The sequence below is a fragment of the Cervus canadensis genome, chromosome 8 (assembly GCF_019320065.1).
Source record: "Cervus canadensis isolate Bull #8, Minnesota chromosome 8, ASM1932006v1, whole genome shotgun sequence".
In the NCBI taxonomy this organism is placed as follows: Eukaryota; Metazoa; Chordata; class Mammalia; order Artiodactyla; family Cervidae; genus Cervus; species Cervus canadensis.
In genome coordinates, this window is record NC_057393.1 from 23,578,139 (window position 1) to 23,597,818 (window position 19,680).

General features: G+C 41.5%; 1 protein-coding gene across 4 annotated transcripts in view; it reads left to right on the forward strand.

Moving 5' to 3' along the window:
• Nucleotides 1-19,680, forward strand: part of SORCS1 (sortilin related VPS10 domain containing receptor 1) — a 570,351-nt gene that overhangs the window by 412,489 nt on the left and 138,182 nt on the right. For all 4 annotated transcript variants that reach the window (XM_043476626.1, XM_043476628.1, XM_043476627.1 and 1 more), the window contains exons 6-7: nucleotides 545-609; nucleotides 19,247-19,365. In XM_043476626.1, the coding sequence (XP_043332561.1) occupies nucleotides 545-609; nucleotides 19,247-19,365 (184 nt within the window). The remainder of the gene's footprint in view (nucleotides 1-544; nucleotides 610-19,246; nucleotides 19,366-19,680) is intronic.

A 19,680-nucleotide genomic window follows, 5' to 3' on the forward strand; every position in this document is an offset into this window, starting at 1 on the left:
ATAAAGCGAATGCAACTGCATTTCCCCCTCACACTGGTTCAAAACCACAGAGAATGGTCACCCTGCGCTGTTCTGTCCACTACATTTGTTGGGTCACATGGTCTCTTCATAGGGCAGTAGTAGATAGTTCTGCACATTTCAAATAAAAACGTTAATTAGATCAGTTTGCTGTGTAGATCACTGTTCAAATCATCCAGCTAAAGCAGCTTGCCTGGCATCTGCCTGATAAGTCTTGAAAGTTTAATATACTGTCATTGAAATTGTTGCATATGACATGTGTGGGACTTATTTGCAAGTCTGAGCTAATAACACACAATATCCTTGCCAGAGTTAAGCCTGGCCTCCATCAAATAAAGGTTTCATTATCAGCTTCATTTGAAGTGGAAATTTTACTGTCAGGCTATATCAATAAATACAGTAGACATATCCCAAGGATCGTGGCTTTAAAATCCTGTGAACGTTAGTATAATAGTTTGTGGGGCTCAGCTGAGTTTCTGTGGGGCATGTGGGGTTTCATTAATGTTGATATTTCTCCATCATTTAGGTCTGTGATGGGGTCGAACAAGGAACCGGACCTTATACATCTAGAAGCCAGAACTGTGGATGGTCGTAAGTAAAGCCACTTTTCCATGATGCTCATAGTAATAATTTGTTTTATGGATCTGCCATGAATTACATCTGTGTTAAGGGAAATCACAGTGGCACTAATCTAAGTCATTTGGACCTGAGGACTTTTTTCTTTTTTTTTTTATCCTTAGCAATCTAGAGTTTTCTTGATAATTCTCTACAACTTTCATTCAATCAAGGGATTTTTCTTTGCAGGTGATGAAAAAATTCCAAAATCCCTTATTGTTAAAGTAAACATGTATTATTATTGTGTTCAGTTTTGTTCAGTTGCTCGGTTGTGTCCAACTCTTTGCAACCCCATGGACTGCAGCACGTCAGACCTCCCTGTCCATCCGCAGCTCCCGGAGCTTACTCAAACTAATGTCCATAGAGTCAGTGATGCTATCCAACCATCTCATCCTCTGTCGTCCCCTTGTTACTGCCGCTCTTTTGATGTGATTTTTTCACCAGTTTCCCTGTTTTATCAGATATCATCCAGGCAGTACCTCACAGTCTAGTGGGAGATTCACAGAGTACTTGGAAAGGGCTTGTAGGAGAGAATCAAGCAGCAGAAGGGAAAAGTCAGTTGCTGGCTCTGAAGGCCCCTGGTTAGATTGGCTGAGTGAGGGATTGTGTTTCCTGCGGATATTGTGACTAGGACACGATGTGGAGGGAGCTGAAGATCCACAATCCAAACACATGTCTGAATGGCTCACAAGTTCACTCTCTTGTGTGACCTTGAAAGTCTTTATGCCTCTGTTTCCTCACTGTAAATTGAAGAAGTTAACAACACTGATTCCTACGGTAGCTAATATTTACTGAGCACTCGCCCTGTACTAAGAAATATGCTAAGGAATTTCTATACTTTATCACAACTATCTTCACAACTTGTAGGTGGTTCCTATTTTATGGATGAAGCAATCAAGGCATAGAAAGTTTAAGTAATATGGTTAAATGACGCAGATTTCCTTCCCCTTCTTTGGTCCTGAGGATCTCCAGAAGGGCTGAGCATTTCACAGGGTACTACCAGGCCCAAGACGGGTACTGTAGGTGAAAGAGTAAAGGGGAAAATATAGAGAAGAAAAAAAGGATGAGAGAGAAAAGGCAGGTGGAAAGGAAGAGGTCTCCAGTGAGGAGAAGCGGAAGAGAATGGAGTCTCCAGTTACCAGGGAGCCGGGAGTCTGGTGGAGGTTGTCCAGCACTGAGCAGAGGGTTATAATCCAATTTTGGAGAGCTTCCCTGCTTCAAAACTACCCCTCACAGTTCACAGACTTCACCATCACTGACGCTGAGCCTGTCTACATATCCTCCACTCTTAAGGCAGATGATACCCATGGTTTCAGCTCACAGCTGAAAGAAGCTGGTCACCGTGCCATCCGCACTCTCCAGAAACCACACCTCTTCCATCACTGTGCACTCACAGGGAGATAATTTCATCTCCAGAGGTTTCTTTCCCTGTGTACGGGGTGAACATATATCCTTTGGCTGAATCAGTTGGGGGACAGATCAGGGTCCAAGCTGATCATCTCCTTTCTCCTTATAACCTGAGGAAGGGCTATGATATGCAACGTGCCCAGATTGTATCTAACACAGAATAACCTCAGCAATTTAGAGCTGCTTCCTCTCCTCTTTGAAAGTGGGCTCTGTCTAGTGGTGACCAGAGATGGCAATGTTACCTTGGATTCCAAGGTTCAGTTCTCAGTACACAATAGCCAGAGCTGTCTTTTCTGAAGTCAGAAGTTACAATGTCATCTGTCCATTTTCTCAGCCTCATTTCAGTCTGTGCCCTCCTCATTCCTCACCTGGGGGTCTTTGGGTTTGCTTTTTTTGGGGGCGGGGTTTGCTTTTAATTCTTAGACCTGCAAGGTCTATCTCCCTATAAGGCTCCAATACCTGGTGTTTCCTCTGCTTGGAATTCATTTCTTCCCTCTTTCCTGACCAATTCAGTATAACTCATCACTGGGGATCATCCAGGTATCTGGTTAAACATCCATTTTTTAAAAACTTTTAATTCTGAAATAATTTTAAACTCACATGAAGTGAAAGTTCATCAGTCATGTCTGACTCTTTGCAATTGCATGGACTGTAGCCCTCCAGGCTCCTCTGTCCATGGAATCCCCCAGGCAAGAATACCGGAGTGGTAATATTTGAGCCTCTCCCTTCTCCAGGGGATCTTCCTGACCCAGGGATTGAACCTAGGTCTCCTGAATTGCAGGCAGATTCTTTACCATCTGAGCCACAAGGGAAGCCCCTTAGACTCACATAGAATTTACACACACAAATAGTAGAGTTCCCTCAAATCCTCCACCCAGCTTCCTCCAATGATAACATCTAATATAACCACAGAATTATAGCAAACCAGAGAAAGCATCCCTGGTTTCTTAAGACTTCTTAAGTAAGTCTTTCTTGAACTTCTAATCTAAATTTGTTTATTTTGTGTTTGCTTTCCTCCAACTCTATTATTTATCTTTATGGTGCTCATCGTAACTTGAAATTACACCTTCCATCTACATGATTATTTGATCATAACTTCCTCTCCACCAGCCTGTAAGTAAGTTCTGTGAATGCAGGAGTCAAGTGTTCCTTTGCTTGCTAGTGCATCTCCAGCACATTCCACAGTGGCTCCATGTAGAGAGAGCTTACTGAATGAACGAATACATAGTTGACCAATTTTCAGTCAACTGGCTACCTAACTCACTTACAGGTTTTATGAAAAATTTAGAGCACTGCATCTCAAACTTGAACATGCATAGAACCCACCTAGGGATCTTGTTAAAATGTGGATTCTGATTCAGTAAGGGCCCAAGAGTCTGCAGGTGAAGCTGGTCTGTGGAACACGCTTAAAGTAACAGAGTCTCACAACGAGAAACTAATGAAAAGGCTTTAGGGTCTGTTTCCCATGACCACACTCCTTGTTTAGAAAGCTCTGGATGAAATTGGTAGCATCCCAGTTTGCTTTTATTTTCCAGCTTTGGGGGATTCACCTGCTTTCTGGCTTGTGGCATCTAATGCTCCTCACTCCGTATCCTGAAAGCAACAAGACCATCACTTTCCCTGCTCGGCACATTTTCTCTCACCAAGCAACATTCCTGTGCTCCTTGCAGGCACAGAGGCTGATAATGCCAAACTGTCATCTCAGGCTCAGCTTTCACAAGACGGGAAATACATCAGTTCTAATTTTATTTATTTATTTTACTTGTTTTTTTTTTTTTTTTTGCAAAGGCAGCATCTTCAGAAACTATCCAAGAGTGAAAGTTCAATATAGGGATTTAATTTGAAAAGTTATCCCTATCAAAACAAAACAGGAGAAAAAACACAAAACCTACCATTGAAATAAAGGATATAAGCATAATGCCTGACCTGACTCAGTGTAAAAAAGAGATTTTTTTTCGGTATCATATTCCCTCTGTCTGTCTGTGTCTCTCTCAGAGAGTCAGTAACCATGGCTTCAGATCAAAGAAATAGAGAGGAGGAGGAAAGAAAGAGAGAAAACAGAGAGGTCAGAGTAGCAAACTGTTAGCAAATATAACTGAGCGTATATTTATTAGAATCAGAATCAGACTCCAGGCTGGATGGTTGCTCCCAGAAATCCAGTATCTATGTTATCTCTCCACATTCTGGGATTGGGTTTCCTCTTTTGTTTCTCCATCCCTTTCTTACTGTTTAGAATGTGAAACCTGTTATTTGTATTCTGGGTCATACATTTGGTAGGACATATGCCCAAATAATACAAGTTTTTAAAAGTTTATGGCAAGTTTTTTTTTTTTTTCCTGATTTTAATGGGTTTAGGAATTTTGTCACCAATTCGCTGAGACTTCTGACACACAACAAAATCCCTCCTTATTTTGCTCATCACCATGGGGCGGATGGCAAATGCTTATCTGAGCTTGCTGTTGGAAGTTTAGTTTTAGTCTCATTTCAGATCGCCCTAGATTACATTTTATAACTAATTTCTGTTTCAGCTGAAATCTCTATGTTTGAGGGGAGATGAGCTCTGGAAAGCTTTTTCTCTTTGAGGGTCTGTGACCAACATGGTCGTTTCTTGCTGACTGTGCTCTGAAATGTGGATGTTTTGTAGTTTATACCTGTGACAAGGATGTTATTCTTTCTTGTAGTACCTCTCTGCCTTGGGAGGCAAGCTGAAGAGAGCAACCTCAATTACAGTCAATCATGGGATGTATTATTGGAAAATTCTGAATGTATTTATTGTACTTGGCATTTGTTATTGGCCCCTGCATTCAGCTGCAGACAAATTGATATCTCCTCATCCTGGAAACAAAGATTTTACTGTTTAAATACTGTGTGTGTGTGTGTGTATGTGTGTGTGTGTGTGAGAGAGAGAGAGACAGAGAATGTGCACACACACATGTGTGGTGTGCACCTAATACATTAAAACTGCTACCCAGTACATGAAAATTGTAAAAAGGAAACCTACATTCTATTGATTTACCTAATATAGATATGTGTGTGTGTAAATATAATGTATATAGTGAGAAAATGTTGACCAAACTGTTAGATTGAAATCTTCTTGAAAAGTCACATCTTATTTAATCTTGATTCTGTGTATAAGCATAGTTCAGAGCCTGGCACATTTAACGTGTATTGACCCAATGAATACCTCCGTGTCACTGTATGGGCAGGTCTTCTTAAAGAAGGGGCTATAACCATAGGATGTTTAGTCCCATAGGGCTAATGGATGAAATGAGCATGAGAAACTCACAACTCCCTGAAATCCTGTGCCACATTGTATGTATGCATGATCTGGGGGAAAAGACCAAAACTTTTATCAGAATTCTTTGCATGATAACTATCCATGGGTCTATAGTCTTATATTTGTGCTTGTCTATAGACATCATCTTGTAAGAGAACCTGCAATACCAAATTTGAGCTTTATTGCTTCTCCATTTTATTTCTGAAATGAAAGACCTGGCCAGTGACCTGAATGTTTTCTGTACCCGTGATGATCTGTGCCAGCAGGGACAGGGGACAGGGGACAATTACTGGTCTCCTTGTCTATTTGCATGAGTCACTAACCTTGTAACAGCTTGCCATAGGACTAATCTCTTTCACTGAGGAAAAACAACCTTGGCCCTTTAACGAACTGTGAAAATGACTGCCCCCAAACTCTGAAATGAAACTCAAAGCAGTATCTTATAAGCTGAGATAAAAATCAAAGGAAACTCACAACTTTGTATAACCACCATCCCACTAATTCCAGCTGTAGATGAGAACTGGACATCTCATTTCAACTTTGTTGTTTTCCACCCCTCCAATCAAATTTCCATATTGAACATCATGCATGTTAACACCTGGATCAGGGGGCCCTGCTGAGACCTGTGGGAAGGTGACGGAGCCCTCAGTTCTCATCAGTCCCAGTGTATTAGCAATGAAGTGGTTTGAGTTTATACTACAAGCGTCAATCACTTTTATACCAACAGAAGTAGCAACACTGACAATAACAAGGAGAAGCAGAACTCCGCTGTATCAAGTGAAACGTAGGTCCACTTTCTGACCGTCATTCTCATTCCCTAAAGTTGGTATTTTTTTAAAAAAATATGTCTCCTATTGTTGTTGGAAGTTTAGTTTTAGTCTCATTTCAGATCTCTGTAGGTTACATTTTCTAATTAATTTCTGTTTTAATTGAGATCTCCATATTTGAGGGGAGATGAGCTCTAGAAAGCTTTTGCTCTATGAGGGTTTGTGACTGACATAGATGTTTCTTGCTGACTGTGCTCTGAAATCTGGATTTCATAATTTTTTTGACTTATACAGATAAATGTGTGTATACATACATACACATTCACAAATATTCATTTTATAAAACTCTTATGCCAAATTTGGTCTGGGTGAATTCAATAGCAAGTTAAAAATCTTTGCATATACTATATATACGCTTAGCAGTCCTAAATATTCACTTGAAGGACTGATGCTAAACCTGAAACTCCAATACTTTGGCCACCTGATGGGAAGAACTGACTCATTTGAAAAGACCCTGATGCTGGGAAAGATTGAAGGCAGGAGGAGAAGGGGACAACAGAGGATGAGATGGTTGGATGGCATCACCGACTCAATGGGCTTGAGTTTGAGTATACTGTGGGAGTTGGCAATGGACAGGGAGGCCTGACATGCTGCGATTCATGGGGTCGCAAAGAGTCGGACATGACTGAGCAACTGAACTGAACTGACTGAGCCACTTACTGGCTAATCACTACATAGGGATTCAATTATACAATCAACTATAATTTTGTTAATCACTATCCCTAATGACTCAGATGGTTAAGAATCTGCCTGCAATGCAGGAGACCTGGGTTCCGTCCCTGGGTCAGGAAGATCCCATAGAGAAGGAAATGGCTACCCATTCCAGTATTCTTGCCTGGATAATTCCAGCGACAGTGGAGCCTGGCAGGCTACAGTCCACGGGGTCTCAAAGAGTCAGTCACGACTGAGTGACTAACACTTCCACACATCTCACTAATAGACATATAGATGTTTGGCTATTTCAAACAATGTTGATACATACATGTACACACATGTTACTTACTTGGTTGGTACACATTCAGACAAGTGTAGGGAGCAAGCACTGCTCAAAGAAAAATTACCAAAGGGAAATTCTTAGGTCTGAGAGTGTATACGTTTTTAATTTTCATAGACATTGTCACAATACCCTCTGAAATAGTTGCATCATTGCATACTCTCTGAATATGAGAATGCCTATGTTTATAAGCCCTCAATAGTCCAGGATATTATGAAAGATGTTTTAAACATAGCCCATCTGATGAACAAAAATGTGGCATGTCCTTATTGTTTCTATTTGCATTTATCTAATTAAGAGTGAGGTATTGTATTTACTTAATTATTTGCATTTCCTTTTTAATGACCCTTCCCGAGGTATCAGATCTTTTTAATGTTCTAGAGGAGATCAACATTTTTGCATTTTATTCAAATCTAAAAATATAAAACTTGCTACCAGAGTCCCAACATTAGTACACCAATTGGCATTAATAGACCCCATGTTTCATAGTCTTCTTTTACCTTCCTCTTAAAAAGTTAATGTATTAATCACTTTTAGGCTTTTAGGGTAGGGCTGGGGAGTCGGTTAGAAGTTTCCACTAATGGTCAGCTTCATATGCTGATAGCTCTGCATCACTGGAGCCAAATCCGGCCTCTATACCCTGACGCTGAATTAAATCTTAGAGACAAGAGTTTTGGGCCTAGTAGAAAAGAATAGATAGCTGTGTTGCTTTGCAGGCAAAGGGGGCCACAGCAAGCTAATGCCCTCAGAATTGTATGTCCCCACCTAGAGGCGGGTAGTGAATAGTTTTATAGTAATGCTTCCAGAGGGCGTGGGCATGATCAGGTCGTGGACATTCTTCTGATTGGTTTGGTGGTAAGGTAAGTGGGAGTCAGCATCATCAACCGTCTGGTTCCAATGGGTCTGGGGTCTGTGTTTTTGTGGGCAGCATACAGTTAGTTTCTCCCACCCGGTGAGGGTTTCAGTATCTGCAAAACAGCTCAAAGATATTGTTTTGTATATCACTTGAGGAACCTTCCCTCAGGAACCATCCCTGAGGCTGCACTATCGTTTCTATACTGTTCATCTCCAGTCTCAGCATTCTCCTCCCTTCCTTAATTAGCAACTGTTTGAACCTCCTGTTGGAACTCAGTGGAGGTCTTGGAGGCTGAAAGAAGCCTGTTTCCTATAATCAAGAGATGGGGGGCATAGAAGGCTTTTGTGCCCAGGAGCCCCACAGGGTCCTTCTTGGTTTCCTCACTTCCCAATATATTTACAAAATGCTTTCTTACCTCTTCTTCCTTATCCTCAAATCAAGCTTCCAGGCTTAGCGGGCCCAATGGTACCTACCACTTTGACCCCATTTTTCGTATTGCAAAAGTCTCTTGATTTCAAAGACTATTGATGTCAACTTGGCCTCTCTGATTTATCAGCCTAAAGATAGCCCTGAAAACCAACCAGAAAAGCATGAAATAAGATAACACGGGCCTCCCCACACAGCAATGAAAAACGACAGTGACAGTGCCGTAACAGGCTCAGCTGGGCAGCTTTCAAATTGGGTCCTTTGTATCCATTATGTGCCACTTCCCCTGCCTCCTGGGTGCCCACCCATGTGTGAGGAGGTCTGTGCCCTCAGCTCCCAGCCTGAGGAGGAGAACACAGAGGTACACGAGAGAAATTTGTCATCTCCAGATGGGATGTGTGTGTGTGTGTATGTATGTGTATGTTCCAAGAAAATGTTACTAAATGGACACTGAAATTTGAATTTCACATCATTTTCACAGGTCAGGAAATGTTATCCTTCTTAGGATTTTTTTCAACCATTTAAAAACGTGAAAGCCATCCTTGGTTCAAGCGTCACAGAAAAACAGATGACAAGCTGTATTTGGATGGACCAGAGTTTTGTCAGCCTCTGAACTACATTGTTGCAAACAGTTAAAGCCCAAAGTGCCTCTTCCCAAAATGCATCCTCTGATAACCCCAACTAACCATTCTCCTTGAATGGGTATCTATCACTCCTATATCCATACTCAAACTCATTCATGTTAGTCACTCAGTTGTGTCCGACTCTTTGCGACCCCGTGGACTGTAGCCCACTAGGCTTCTCTGTCCATGAAATGTCCAGGCAAGAATACTGGAGTGGGTAGTCATTCCCTTCTCCAGGGGATCTTCCCAACCCAGGGATCAAACCCAGGTCTCCTGCATTGCAGGCAGATTCTTTACCATCTGGGCCACCAGGGAAGCACCTGTCATTCCTATGAGCTTAGATGCTCAGTTGTGTCCGACTCTTTGCAATGTTATGGACTGTAGCCCATCAGACTCACATACTATTATCTTATGTGTAATATTGATTTGTATATTTCGCACTTCATAGAAGTGGTATCATGGCTTGTATACCCTTCTGCCTTATTGCCCAGTACTTTGATTGGTGCTCTGTCCATGGTGCTGAATGGAGCTCCAGTGCAATCTTTCTCACTGCTGTATTACTTTACGCTGTGTGGATTCTGCCTATGCTATTCATTCCTATGATAGTGAATGGGAATTTAGGTTGATGCCTGCTAATTCCTTTCTTTGCATGTCTCATCTCCTTTCACCTTCACCATGACCTTGTTAGATCTCCAAATCTTAACTCTAGGACAAAGGACTGGATTTCTACTGGGTCTTCAGGCTCCTCCAGGATTCAGTAACACCAGTTCCTAAAACATACAATTTCTAAGAGTTTGAGAAATTTCTTGTGTTTCTGATTCCCAATTTAAAGCAAAACCGAAAGGTAGCATTGTAAAGGTCTTGCCATTTTTTCATACCACAACTCTTCTTTTGCCCCATATGTTTTTAAGCAGCCAGGATGCCAGGATTGTGCATTATATTCCTATTATTTGTCTGTTGCTGCTGCACTAGATACTTTTTAGCTACACTACTTACAGCACTTACTACTTACACTTACTTACTTACCTTGGAAATAGGTCCTTTCTCCTTTCTTTCCCTCGCTCCTTTTTCCCACTTTCATTCTTATTCTCTTACTTTCCTTTAATTATTTTCCTCACTGTAACTATGATGAAAATGAGGTTTGCAATGATTACATATTTTTGATTATTTTTGCCAATGCTGCAGGGCCAAAATTTGAAGCCAGGTCTGGTTTATTCCAGACCTGTTTATTATTCATTTGAAAGGCATTGTTGGACATGAGTGGTAGGCCAGGTGCCCTTCTAGGCATGAATGAGGGGTGATAAGGGATGTTTCAAAGGCCCCACTCTCATCAAGCTTACCTTCTGGTTAGGGGAGACAGGTTGAGTGTATGCATACTGCTAGGTGGTGATAAGTAAAAAGCAAAGTCTATAAAGAGGGGCTGGTTGGAGAGGGGGAGCTGTCAAAGAAAGAATCTTTGATAGGGTGGCATTGGTATTTCAGCTAAGTCTTTATGTAAGCAAGGGAGAGAGGTGGGTCTGCCACATGGAAGAGCATTGCAGACAGTGGAACAGCATATGTGAAGGATTTGGCCTATGGACATCCAGGAATAGCAGGGAGGCAGGGTGGCTGGAATACAGAAAAGACAAAATGTGTCAGCTCCTTCTGTTTATTCCACTGCCAAAGGCAGGGATTGTACCTATTGATCTTTCAGTTCAGTTCAGTCGCTCAGTTGAGTCCAACTCTTTGTGATCCCATGGACTGCAGAATACCAGGCTTCCCTGTCCATCACCAACTCCTGGAGGTTGCTCAAACTTATGTCCATCAAGTCGGTGATGCCGTTCAACCATCTCATCCTCTGTTGTCACCTTCTCCTGCCTTCAATCTTTCCCAGCATCAGGGTCTTTTTTAATGAGTCAGTTCTTCACATCAAGTAGCCAAAGTATTGGAACTTAAGCTTCAGAATCAGTCCTTCCAATGAATATTCAGGACTGTTTTCCTTTAGGATTGACTTGTTTGATCTCCTTGCAGTCCAAAGGACTCTCAGGAGTCTTCTCCAACATCACAGTTCAAAACCATCAGCTCTTTGGCACTCAGCTTTTTTTATGGTCCAACTCTCACATCCATACATGACTATGGGGAAAAAACCATAGCTTTAACTAGATGGACTTTTTGTCGGTAAAGTAATGTCTCTGCTTTTTAATATGCTGTCTAGGCTTGTCATAGCTTTTCTTCCAAAGAGCAAATGTCTTTTAATTTCATAGCTGCAGTCACCATCTGCAGTGATTTTGGAGCCCAAGAAAATAAAATCTGTCACTGTTTCCATTGTTTCCTCATCTATTTGCCATGAAGTGATTGGACTGGATGCCATGGTTTTTTTGAATGTTGAGCTTTAAGCCAGTTTTTTCAACCTCCTCTTTCACTTTCATCAAGAGGCTCTTTAGTTCCTCTTCACTTTCTGCCATAAGGGAGGTGTCATGTGCATATCTGAGGTTATTGATTTTTCTCACGGCAATCTTAATTCCAGCTTGTGTTTCATCTAGTCTTGGCATTTTGCATGATGCATTCTGCCTACAAGTTAAATAATCAAGGTGTACAGCCTTGACATACTCCTTTCCCAATTTGGAACCACTCCGTTGTTTGATGTCCGATTCTTTCTGTTGCTTCTTGACCTGCATACAGCTTTCTCATGAGGCAGGTTAAGGTGGTCTGGTGTTCCCATCTCTTGAAGAATTTTCCACAGTTTGTTGTGATCTACACAGTCAAAGGCTTTAGTGTAGTCAATGAAACAGAAATAGATGTTTTTCTATTGATCTTTATAGAACATTTATTATGTTCCAAGTATGATATTCAGTATTGAGTATGATGAAAATACCAACTTAGTATAGAAATGGTGGATTGAATATACCCACATGTTTCAGAGGCCATTCCTTGAACCTACCCTCTGTCCTGGCATTCATCATATAACACGTGAACACACGTAATGAATAGTACACCCCCATCCCCCAGAATCTCTGGAGAAGACATGCTGTGTATTTTCTCCCTCATGTGCAAAAGTGCTTTCATTTCTTTCTACCTCTCTTCCCTTCTTCCCTCCATTTCCCACTTTCATTCCTATTTTCTTTCTTTCTTAGTATTTGTCCATTTTGCTGTCTCTGCCTCTCCCTCTCCCACCCCGCCCCCTTCTTTGTAAATTCAGTTTGGAAAATTACTGGAACGAGGTTGTTCCTGGGTTTTTCATGGCTAGGTGAACCTTACGGATAGCTTGATTTCTTTTCTTGGCTTAAACTGGACTTCTGGTGTGGTGTTCTCACGAAACAGACAGCTAGCCCTCCTTGAGCCTGTCCCCAGTTCTGTCTTCTGCCTCTGTGCCCTGGCCCATTGCTCCTGCTCTCTGAGTCATGTCCCCCTCACTCCTGATCACCATTCCAAGCAGCCTTCTAGACTTTTCTCAGCTTTTCCGTGAAGTCTTCCATTGGTGTGTCCATCATCATCTCTACACCAGTAGTTGTCCCTCTGTGAGTCAGTCAACAGTAAACTAGTCTCCGTCTAGAGCCCAGGAGGGTACAATAGGTCTACAGCTCTGTATGACCCGAAGTAAAATAAAAGCAGCGTCACAGGAGAAATCCCACACAGAGTAAGTCCTCTGTGGAGAGGATTGAAGATTAGACACCCCTCACCTGGGGGCCCACACACCTGCCCCTGAACTCCACATAATGCACTCCCCCACTGCATTATCCTTGGTGAGGGGCTTTCTGTGTTTCTACAAAATTATTCTGCCCTATTGTTTTCTCTCATGTCCCCAGTTCCTAGCCCCATGCTTGACAAAAATAATGTATGATTCCAGAACTTTCTGTGTAGTAATCATGGCCTCCTGAATGTCTAAAGACTAACAGTACAAGACGGCATTTAGAAAGTCACACTGGGCTGAAATCAGGAGATTGCCTGGAAGAAAGCAATGCCACAAGCTCATCATGCCAGAGGGCATTTGATCCAAGTTTGTAATTTTCACAGAAATTTCTTGTCCTCAATATAGTCTTCCAGGGGTCAATGCTGGAGTCTCACTTTTGAAGCTCTCCATTTCTAACTGGTATGTGCCACAGACAGCTCTAGATCCAGTTGGGAATGAAGTTTCTATGAGCACAAGATTGTTGACACACCTGTATGTCTGTGTGTGTGTGTGTGTGTGTGTTTTGGGAGGAAACGTTTAATAGGAACATTCTAAAACAAACAATAGGACTGTAGAAAGAGCAAAATAAAAATTTACAAACAGGTTATGGGCTTTAAAAACTATTCTGCTTTAAGTTGAAAATGAATGGGGGATGGGAGAAAGTTTTAAAGTGTTTATGCCTCCCAGCTTGGTTTATGGTTTTATTTAAGACTAAAGTTTCGCAATATTAAACTGTTGGCCCTAAGCTTTGAGTTCTTCATCTGTAAAAGGTACCTTACTCTGGATTTTTTCCAAACTTTAAAAGAGAATAAGCACATGATGCACTCAGCACAGTTCCTGACCCAGAGGAGTGTTGGCTCTGGTGGTTTTGGAGGTTAGTGCCACTGTTGCTGTCAGTGGGGCCATTCTTGGGAGGAGAGATCTGCCTGAGCCTCAGGAAAAGCTCCACAGAAGGCGGCTCAGGAAGTGTTAGGAGAAGACCACAGGAAAGGAAGAGGCAGCTCAAGCCCCGGGAGGGAGCTCTCTGAATGAACATGGAGTGTCAGTCAGCAATGCAAATGCTGTTTAGAAAAGGCAGAAACCCCGGAGACACAGACTTGCCAGCAGCATCATAGAGTTTTGATTGCTTGGGCAAGACAGAGAAGGAAACAGGTCCCAGTGGGTAAAGGATGGGTAAAGACCTTCAGATCTTCAAGTCAATAGTCTGATTTTTACCATCCTCCTTTGATTCTAAAATTCTAAGAACCTTCATCTTATAGAGAAAAAGTCTGAAGCCTTGTCTGGTAAATGACCTTCTCGGAGACACACAGCATGTGAAGAGAGAGGGACAGCGCTCAGAGCTAGCCCTTCACCCCAAGGGGAGGGAGACCCTGCGCGGCCGGCCAGCCTGCATGCCAGACGGCGGGGTGACTTCTGGGTCATCTCAGCCCCGCGTTACCGTCCAGTTCTGCCCTGACCACTACCTGCATAGAATACTTACTTAGTTACACTGGGAGAATGCTTCTTCATGGTGTTTTAAAGCATTACGCAAATAAATTACCCCAAATCAAAACATGAATATAAAGAAAACTATTGTCTCAGGTAGAAATGTCTACCTTTACAGTCGGTTCCCTTGAGACCCAGTGAGCATACTGGTGATGAAAGCTGGGGATGGGGGACTTTGATCACAGCCCCAGCTCCCACTGTGTGAGCCCAGTCCAGCCTGACCCTGGACTGAATGCGTTTCCCGACTATGGTTTTAAGCTCTCACAACCGCTAGCAAGATGGCTCCTGTTTATACCCATTTTACAGACCGGAGCAGTAAAATGATTTGCTTTAGGTTTACCAAGCTAAGCCTGCATTTAAGCCGCTATACCCCTGCTCCAAGTCTGGCCTTTAAAAAGCAGCTTCCCTTCTTTAGAGCAGCGCCGATCTGGGGGCATGGAAATTGCATTATGCCAAGCAGCAGCTGTTGCAGAGAGTGAGCGTGCTTAGAAAGAGCAGCACAGTGTCCTAATTACCTGCGGCAAGGAAAACATCTGTGTGGGAAAAGTAATGAAATTAATTCTAAAGTCTAGCGGTTGCCTACATTAATTGACGTTAATTAATGCCAAATTACAAGACACCTCCTATGGAATCGCATCATACACTCACCAGAATTGAATATGGAAAGAGTTCATCACACTTAATGCTATTACAGCAAGCCCCAAGGGGAATAGGAGTGATTGGTCCCTCATTATGAAGTGCAGCCAATTTCTTTTTGTTTCCATTAGGAGGGGAATGAGAACAAAGCAGGAGCACTTTACCACAGGCAGGCGTTGGGAATTGATCAGTTCCCCTTCAACTTGTAGATTTCACTTTGAGCCACTCCGAGCAAGACATGGTTTCAAGACCTCTTTCTGGAGCTTTTCTTGGGTCCTTTGGTTGTACATTTTAAAATTCTCAGCACACGAACAGCTCGTTGAACAGGTCTGCCTCACTATGTGGCATGGGGAGTGGAGAGGGATAGAACAAGCAAAGGAGCTAGAGACGATTCTCTAATTCTTATGAATAGGATCCCGCAAGCCCACCATGACCCTTGGCCGCCTTCCCTGGCTGAGAAGTGCTGACCAGAGATTTGCATGCCAGTTGGTTGTCTGCTTCTCTCATAGCACTGCCTCTGTACTAGCGTTGACGTCTCGTATATATCTATTATTCATTTTCCCCATGCAAACATGCATATGTAGATATCTATATATACCACTTGCACAAAATCATGTCCATATGCACATATTTTGGTAACCTACTTTTTAAAAACTTTTATTTTGGAATAATTTTAGATAAACAGAGAAGTTACCAACATAGTGCAAGCTTTAACCAGCATCCCTTAATGCGAACATCTTATACAACCATGATCTATTTTTCAAAGCTAAGAAATTAACAGCGATACATTATTAGTTGGTAACTATTTTATTATATAAAATGTATTAAGAATTTCTGTAAATCCTCATATAAGGATTCATAACAAGCTATGCATGTTCTACAATCTGTTTAGCTGTGCCTCAACTGTTGGCCATTGTGTTTTCTCTTACCTTTTTAAATTATTAACAACACTATGATGAATATCAAAGTAATGAAATCTTTGCATGGTTCATTGATTATTTCCTCAAGTCAAATTCTCAGAAATGAACTCAGAGTCAAAAGAGCTTTTAATAGATGTTGATCCTTATTGCCAAATTACCTCATGAAAACATAAACATACAGTTGTTTTTTCTTTCTTCTTTCTCTCTCTCTCTCTTTTTTTTTTTTTTTTGTATCTAGGTTTGTCCATTGATAATTTGAAGCCAAAACATACTTAACAAAAATTGGCCCCAAACTTGCCAGGGTTTTTCATGCAATGTAGTGGGAATAAACCAGACTTGGAGTCTGGCCAACCCAGTTTGAAAATCCATACTGCCCTTTCTATAATCTCCAGGAGCTTCATTCTCTTTACCTGCAAAAATCAGTTGATAAATTATATGCCATAGTATTGTGATGATTAAGTATACCAAATGAATGTGAACATGCTTTAGAATACTTGGCACATAAATGCACAGCAAATATTAGTTTCCCTATTCTTTTAATTTCTCCCCAGATCCCTCGGATTCATAATTTCCATATAGTTAAGTTATAAAGAGTTTATTTTTATATTTTCCATCTTATGTTTGTTCAGGGACCTTTGAAGAGAAAGTTGAAGTCTTAAGAAAGAAATTATTAGACAACACTACAAATAAAACAAGCACAGTGTACTCATCAAGAAATCCTCATGAGGTGGCAGTCTGAGGAATTCTAATTGGAAAGTTGTATTTGTAATTTGAAGCCCGAGACTTCCTCAGTCAGAACCTCTAATTCAGATTGTTTTCATTCATTATCTCACGTAACAAGCAGCATGAGAAAGGGCAGCTCTGGGTTCAGTACAGTCAGACGCTCAGTGATGTCATCAGGGAATGGGCCCTTTCCATCTCTTTGGCATATTCATTATGGAAGCTCCACTGTAAGACTCCTCCATGCACAGGAAGGCTAGAGAACTTCCAGACATCATGTTGACACAGTGTTGTATGGGGGCAGAAGAAGGTCTTCTGCTATGCCTCCCTGTAGCCCCTTATAACTTCTTATTTACTAGAATTGGGTTAAAAAGGCCTCTCCTAAAGCAAATGATGGTAGGTGGAGTAGGAAGACTTGAAGTAAACACAGACCCAAGAGAATTATTCCCTGCATATCAGAGCTTCTGAGTGACATGGGAGAAAGATGAGCCAGCAGGTCCATATTGGCTTTTCTGGCAAAGAGGTAGGGAGGAATGAGTATTGGACCGGTCACCAATAGTAATCAATAGTGAAATATAACTGGAATACTCAAATTCAGTTTTTTAAAGTACCTACAATGTGCCCCAACATGATCTAATCATTGTGAAAGGTTGCAGAAGAGAAAAATAGGAACATTATAGTTTTTGTACAACTTCTGAGTTTCAAAACATTTAGCATATATATTATTTCAGTTAATTCTTAGAACCAAGCTATGAGATAGTTGACACTGGCATCCTCATTTGAGAAAGGACAGTGATGAGACGCAGGGAGGTGAAGCGGTGTTCTCTGAGCGATGCAACCAGGAAGTGACCACAGCAGAACTCAAACCCAGCTCTCATAGATGCCAGTCTCCTTTTCTGTGATCCTGAGCTGCCTTCTAAAAGGCAGAAGACAACTGGAAGCTCTGCAAGGGTCTGATAGGGTATGGAATGGTGAGGTAAAGATTTTGTGTCCCATGAAGAGAAGTGTTCTGGGAAGAAATGAATCCCAGAAATTCTCTTCAGAGATGAAGATCATGAATTATGTCCTAAAATGAAACTATTAATATAAGAATGCCTAAAAATTAGATGGGGAAGGGAGAGTAGAAGCAACTGTCAGCCATTGGTCAGTTGGAGCAAATGTGCATGTCGCCCCCTGGTGGCCCTGCTTGTAGAGTACAGGTTTGCCCAGGTTCTTTAAGTAAAAGTAGTGCTGGAAATTTCCTTCAGGGAAGTCATCAGTGAATCCTTATATCCAACTCAGAGTACAGTTGCCTACCCCCATTTCATGTATATAATCATGTCCTTATTTCTCCATTTGGAAGAGTGTATTTCTTCATACATCTTTGTATGTCCTAAAATCAAACTCACCCATTCATTAAACATCAAAAAAAGGTAAAATAATTTCCTTTTGTGTTCAAAAAGATATATTCCAGTAAGGTGGCATGTTCCAGAAAATATTTCTTTATGATGTACTATGTGCTGATTTGATTCATACTTAGATTGTGATAAGTTCCATGAAGGGAATTAACAGGATGGAGTGTTATTGAAAAGCCATCATAGGAGACCCCCAGAAATAACAGTAAGCTGAAATCTAGACCTTTTTTAGAGAACAATCTGGGCAGACGCCTTTAGGACAGAGGGGATACAAATGTAAAGCCTCTTAAGTGGTAGGAAATTTGGCCAAATTTCTAAACATATTTTAGGTCAGATTAGAAGAATCAGCCGGAGAAAAGAGAAACATGAGGGGAGGTTGGCGCAGGACTGACGGAAGGTTTGAATGTATTCGGGAGTTCTGCAAAGGGAGTTCTGAGTGACGTCTGATTCGCAGAGAGGGCAGAACAGCTGTGGCTGCAAAACAGAGACAGCTTCCCTGGTACAATATATTAATACTGTCAGCAGCAGGGGTCAAATCTGTTAAGAGTCATTTTTACTGGTATGTTTATCACTTGCCCTAGTCTCAGGTGAGGGCTTTCCTGGTAGTGCAGACGGTAAAGCGTCTGCTTACAATGCGGGAGACCCGGGTTCGATCCCTGGGTCGGGAAGATTCCCTGGCGAAGGAAATGGCAACCCACTCCAGTACTCTTGCCTGGAGAATCCCATGGACAGAGGAGCCTGATGGGCTACAGTCCGTGGGGTCGCAAAGAGTCAGACACGACTGAGGGACTTCACTTTCACTTTCTTTCTCTTCTAGTCTCAGGTGAGAGGCAGGGCCTTGGTTTACTCAACTATAAAATGAGAGCAATGTTTTTGAGTAGGGAAGCTCTTCTCAATTCTGTTTTATTTCCAATTAGTAATAGAAGAAAAACCTTTATCTTGACATAGGGCCTTATTGTTTATACCAGTGCACTTCTAGCATGAGATGACCAATGATTGCACGTATGTTTGTGTGTTTCCCTATTTATCAAAGATCAGAGTATGGAGGTGAATTCTATTAATCAGAGAAATAACTAGGAAGGCACAAGTATTATTGCCAGCTTTTGAATTTTTTTTTTTCATTTTGGTTTGGAAGGAAAAAATATTAGTTAATAGAATTTAGTATTCTAGGATGATGAAAGTTGGTGGAGGCACTGGGAAATAGTGGTGGTGGTGTTGATAGCGAGTGAGTAAAATAATCATGAAAATTTAAACAATAATAATAACAACAGTAATGTCGTTAATAGAGAACGTGAGGTTTGTTGAAAGAATTGTAGATAGCAAGAGAAACAGAAAATGGCTACTCTGACTCTATCGCTGTGTGTGTATCACCCCACCCCCATTTTTCTTTCTTTTTCAGATTCACAGTACCTAACATGCCGAATGCAGAACTGCACAGAGGCCAACAGAAATAAACCTTTCCCAGGCTACATCGACCCAGACTCTCTGATTGTCCAGGATGATTACGTGTTTGTTCAGGTATGAAAGATCTGCTTCCGCTGATTGTCTCAAAGACATTTCCCTTCCCTGCTTCTAATGCAGCCCCTTCACCTGCTTGCCCTCCCTGAAGAACAAGAGAAAGAAGCAAAGGCATTCTTTTTTTTAACAAAAGGAACATTACCAAGTTGAAGCTTCTATACTAACAGAATAGCAATTCCTTCTATTGCCTGTGAATTTGAAGTTATTGCTTCTTAGTGAAAGAATTCAGAGATAAAGTAATTGGTAAGAAGTGGATGTATTTGGAGAGAAACACAGTCCACAGACAGAATGTGGGCCATCTCAGAGGGTGCATGA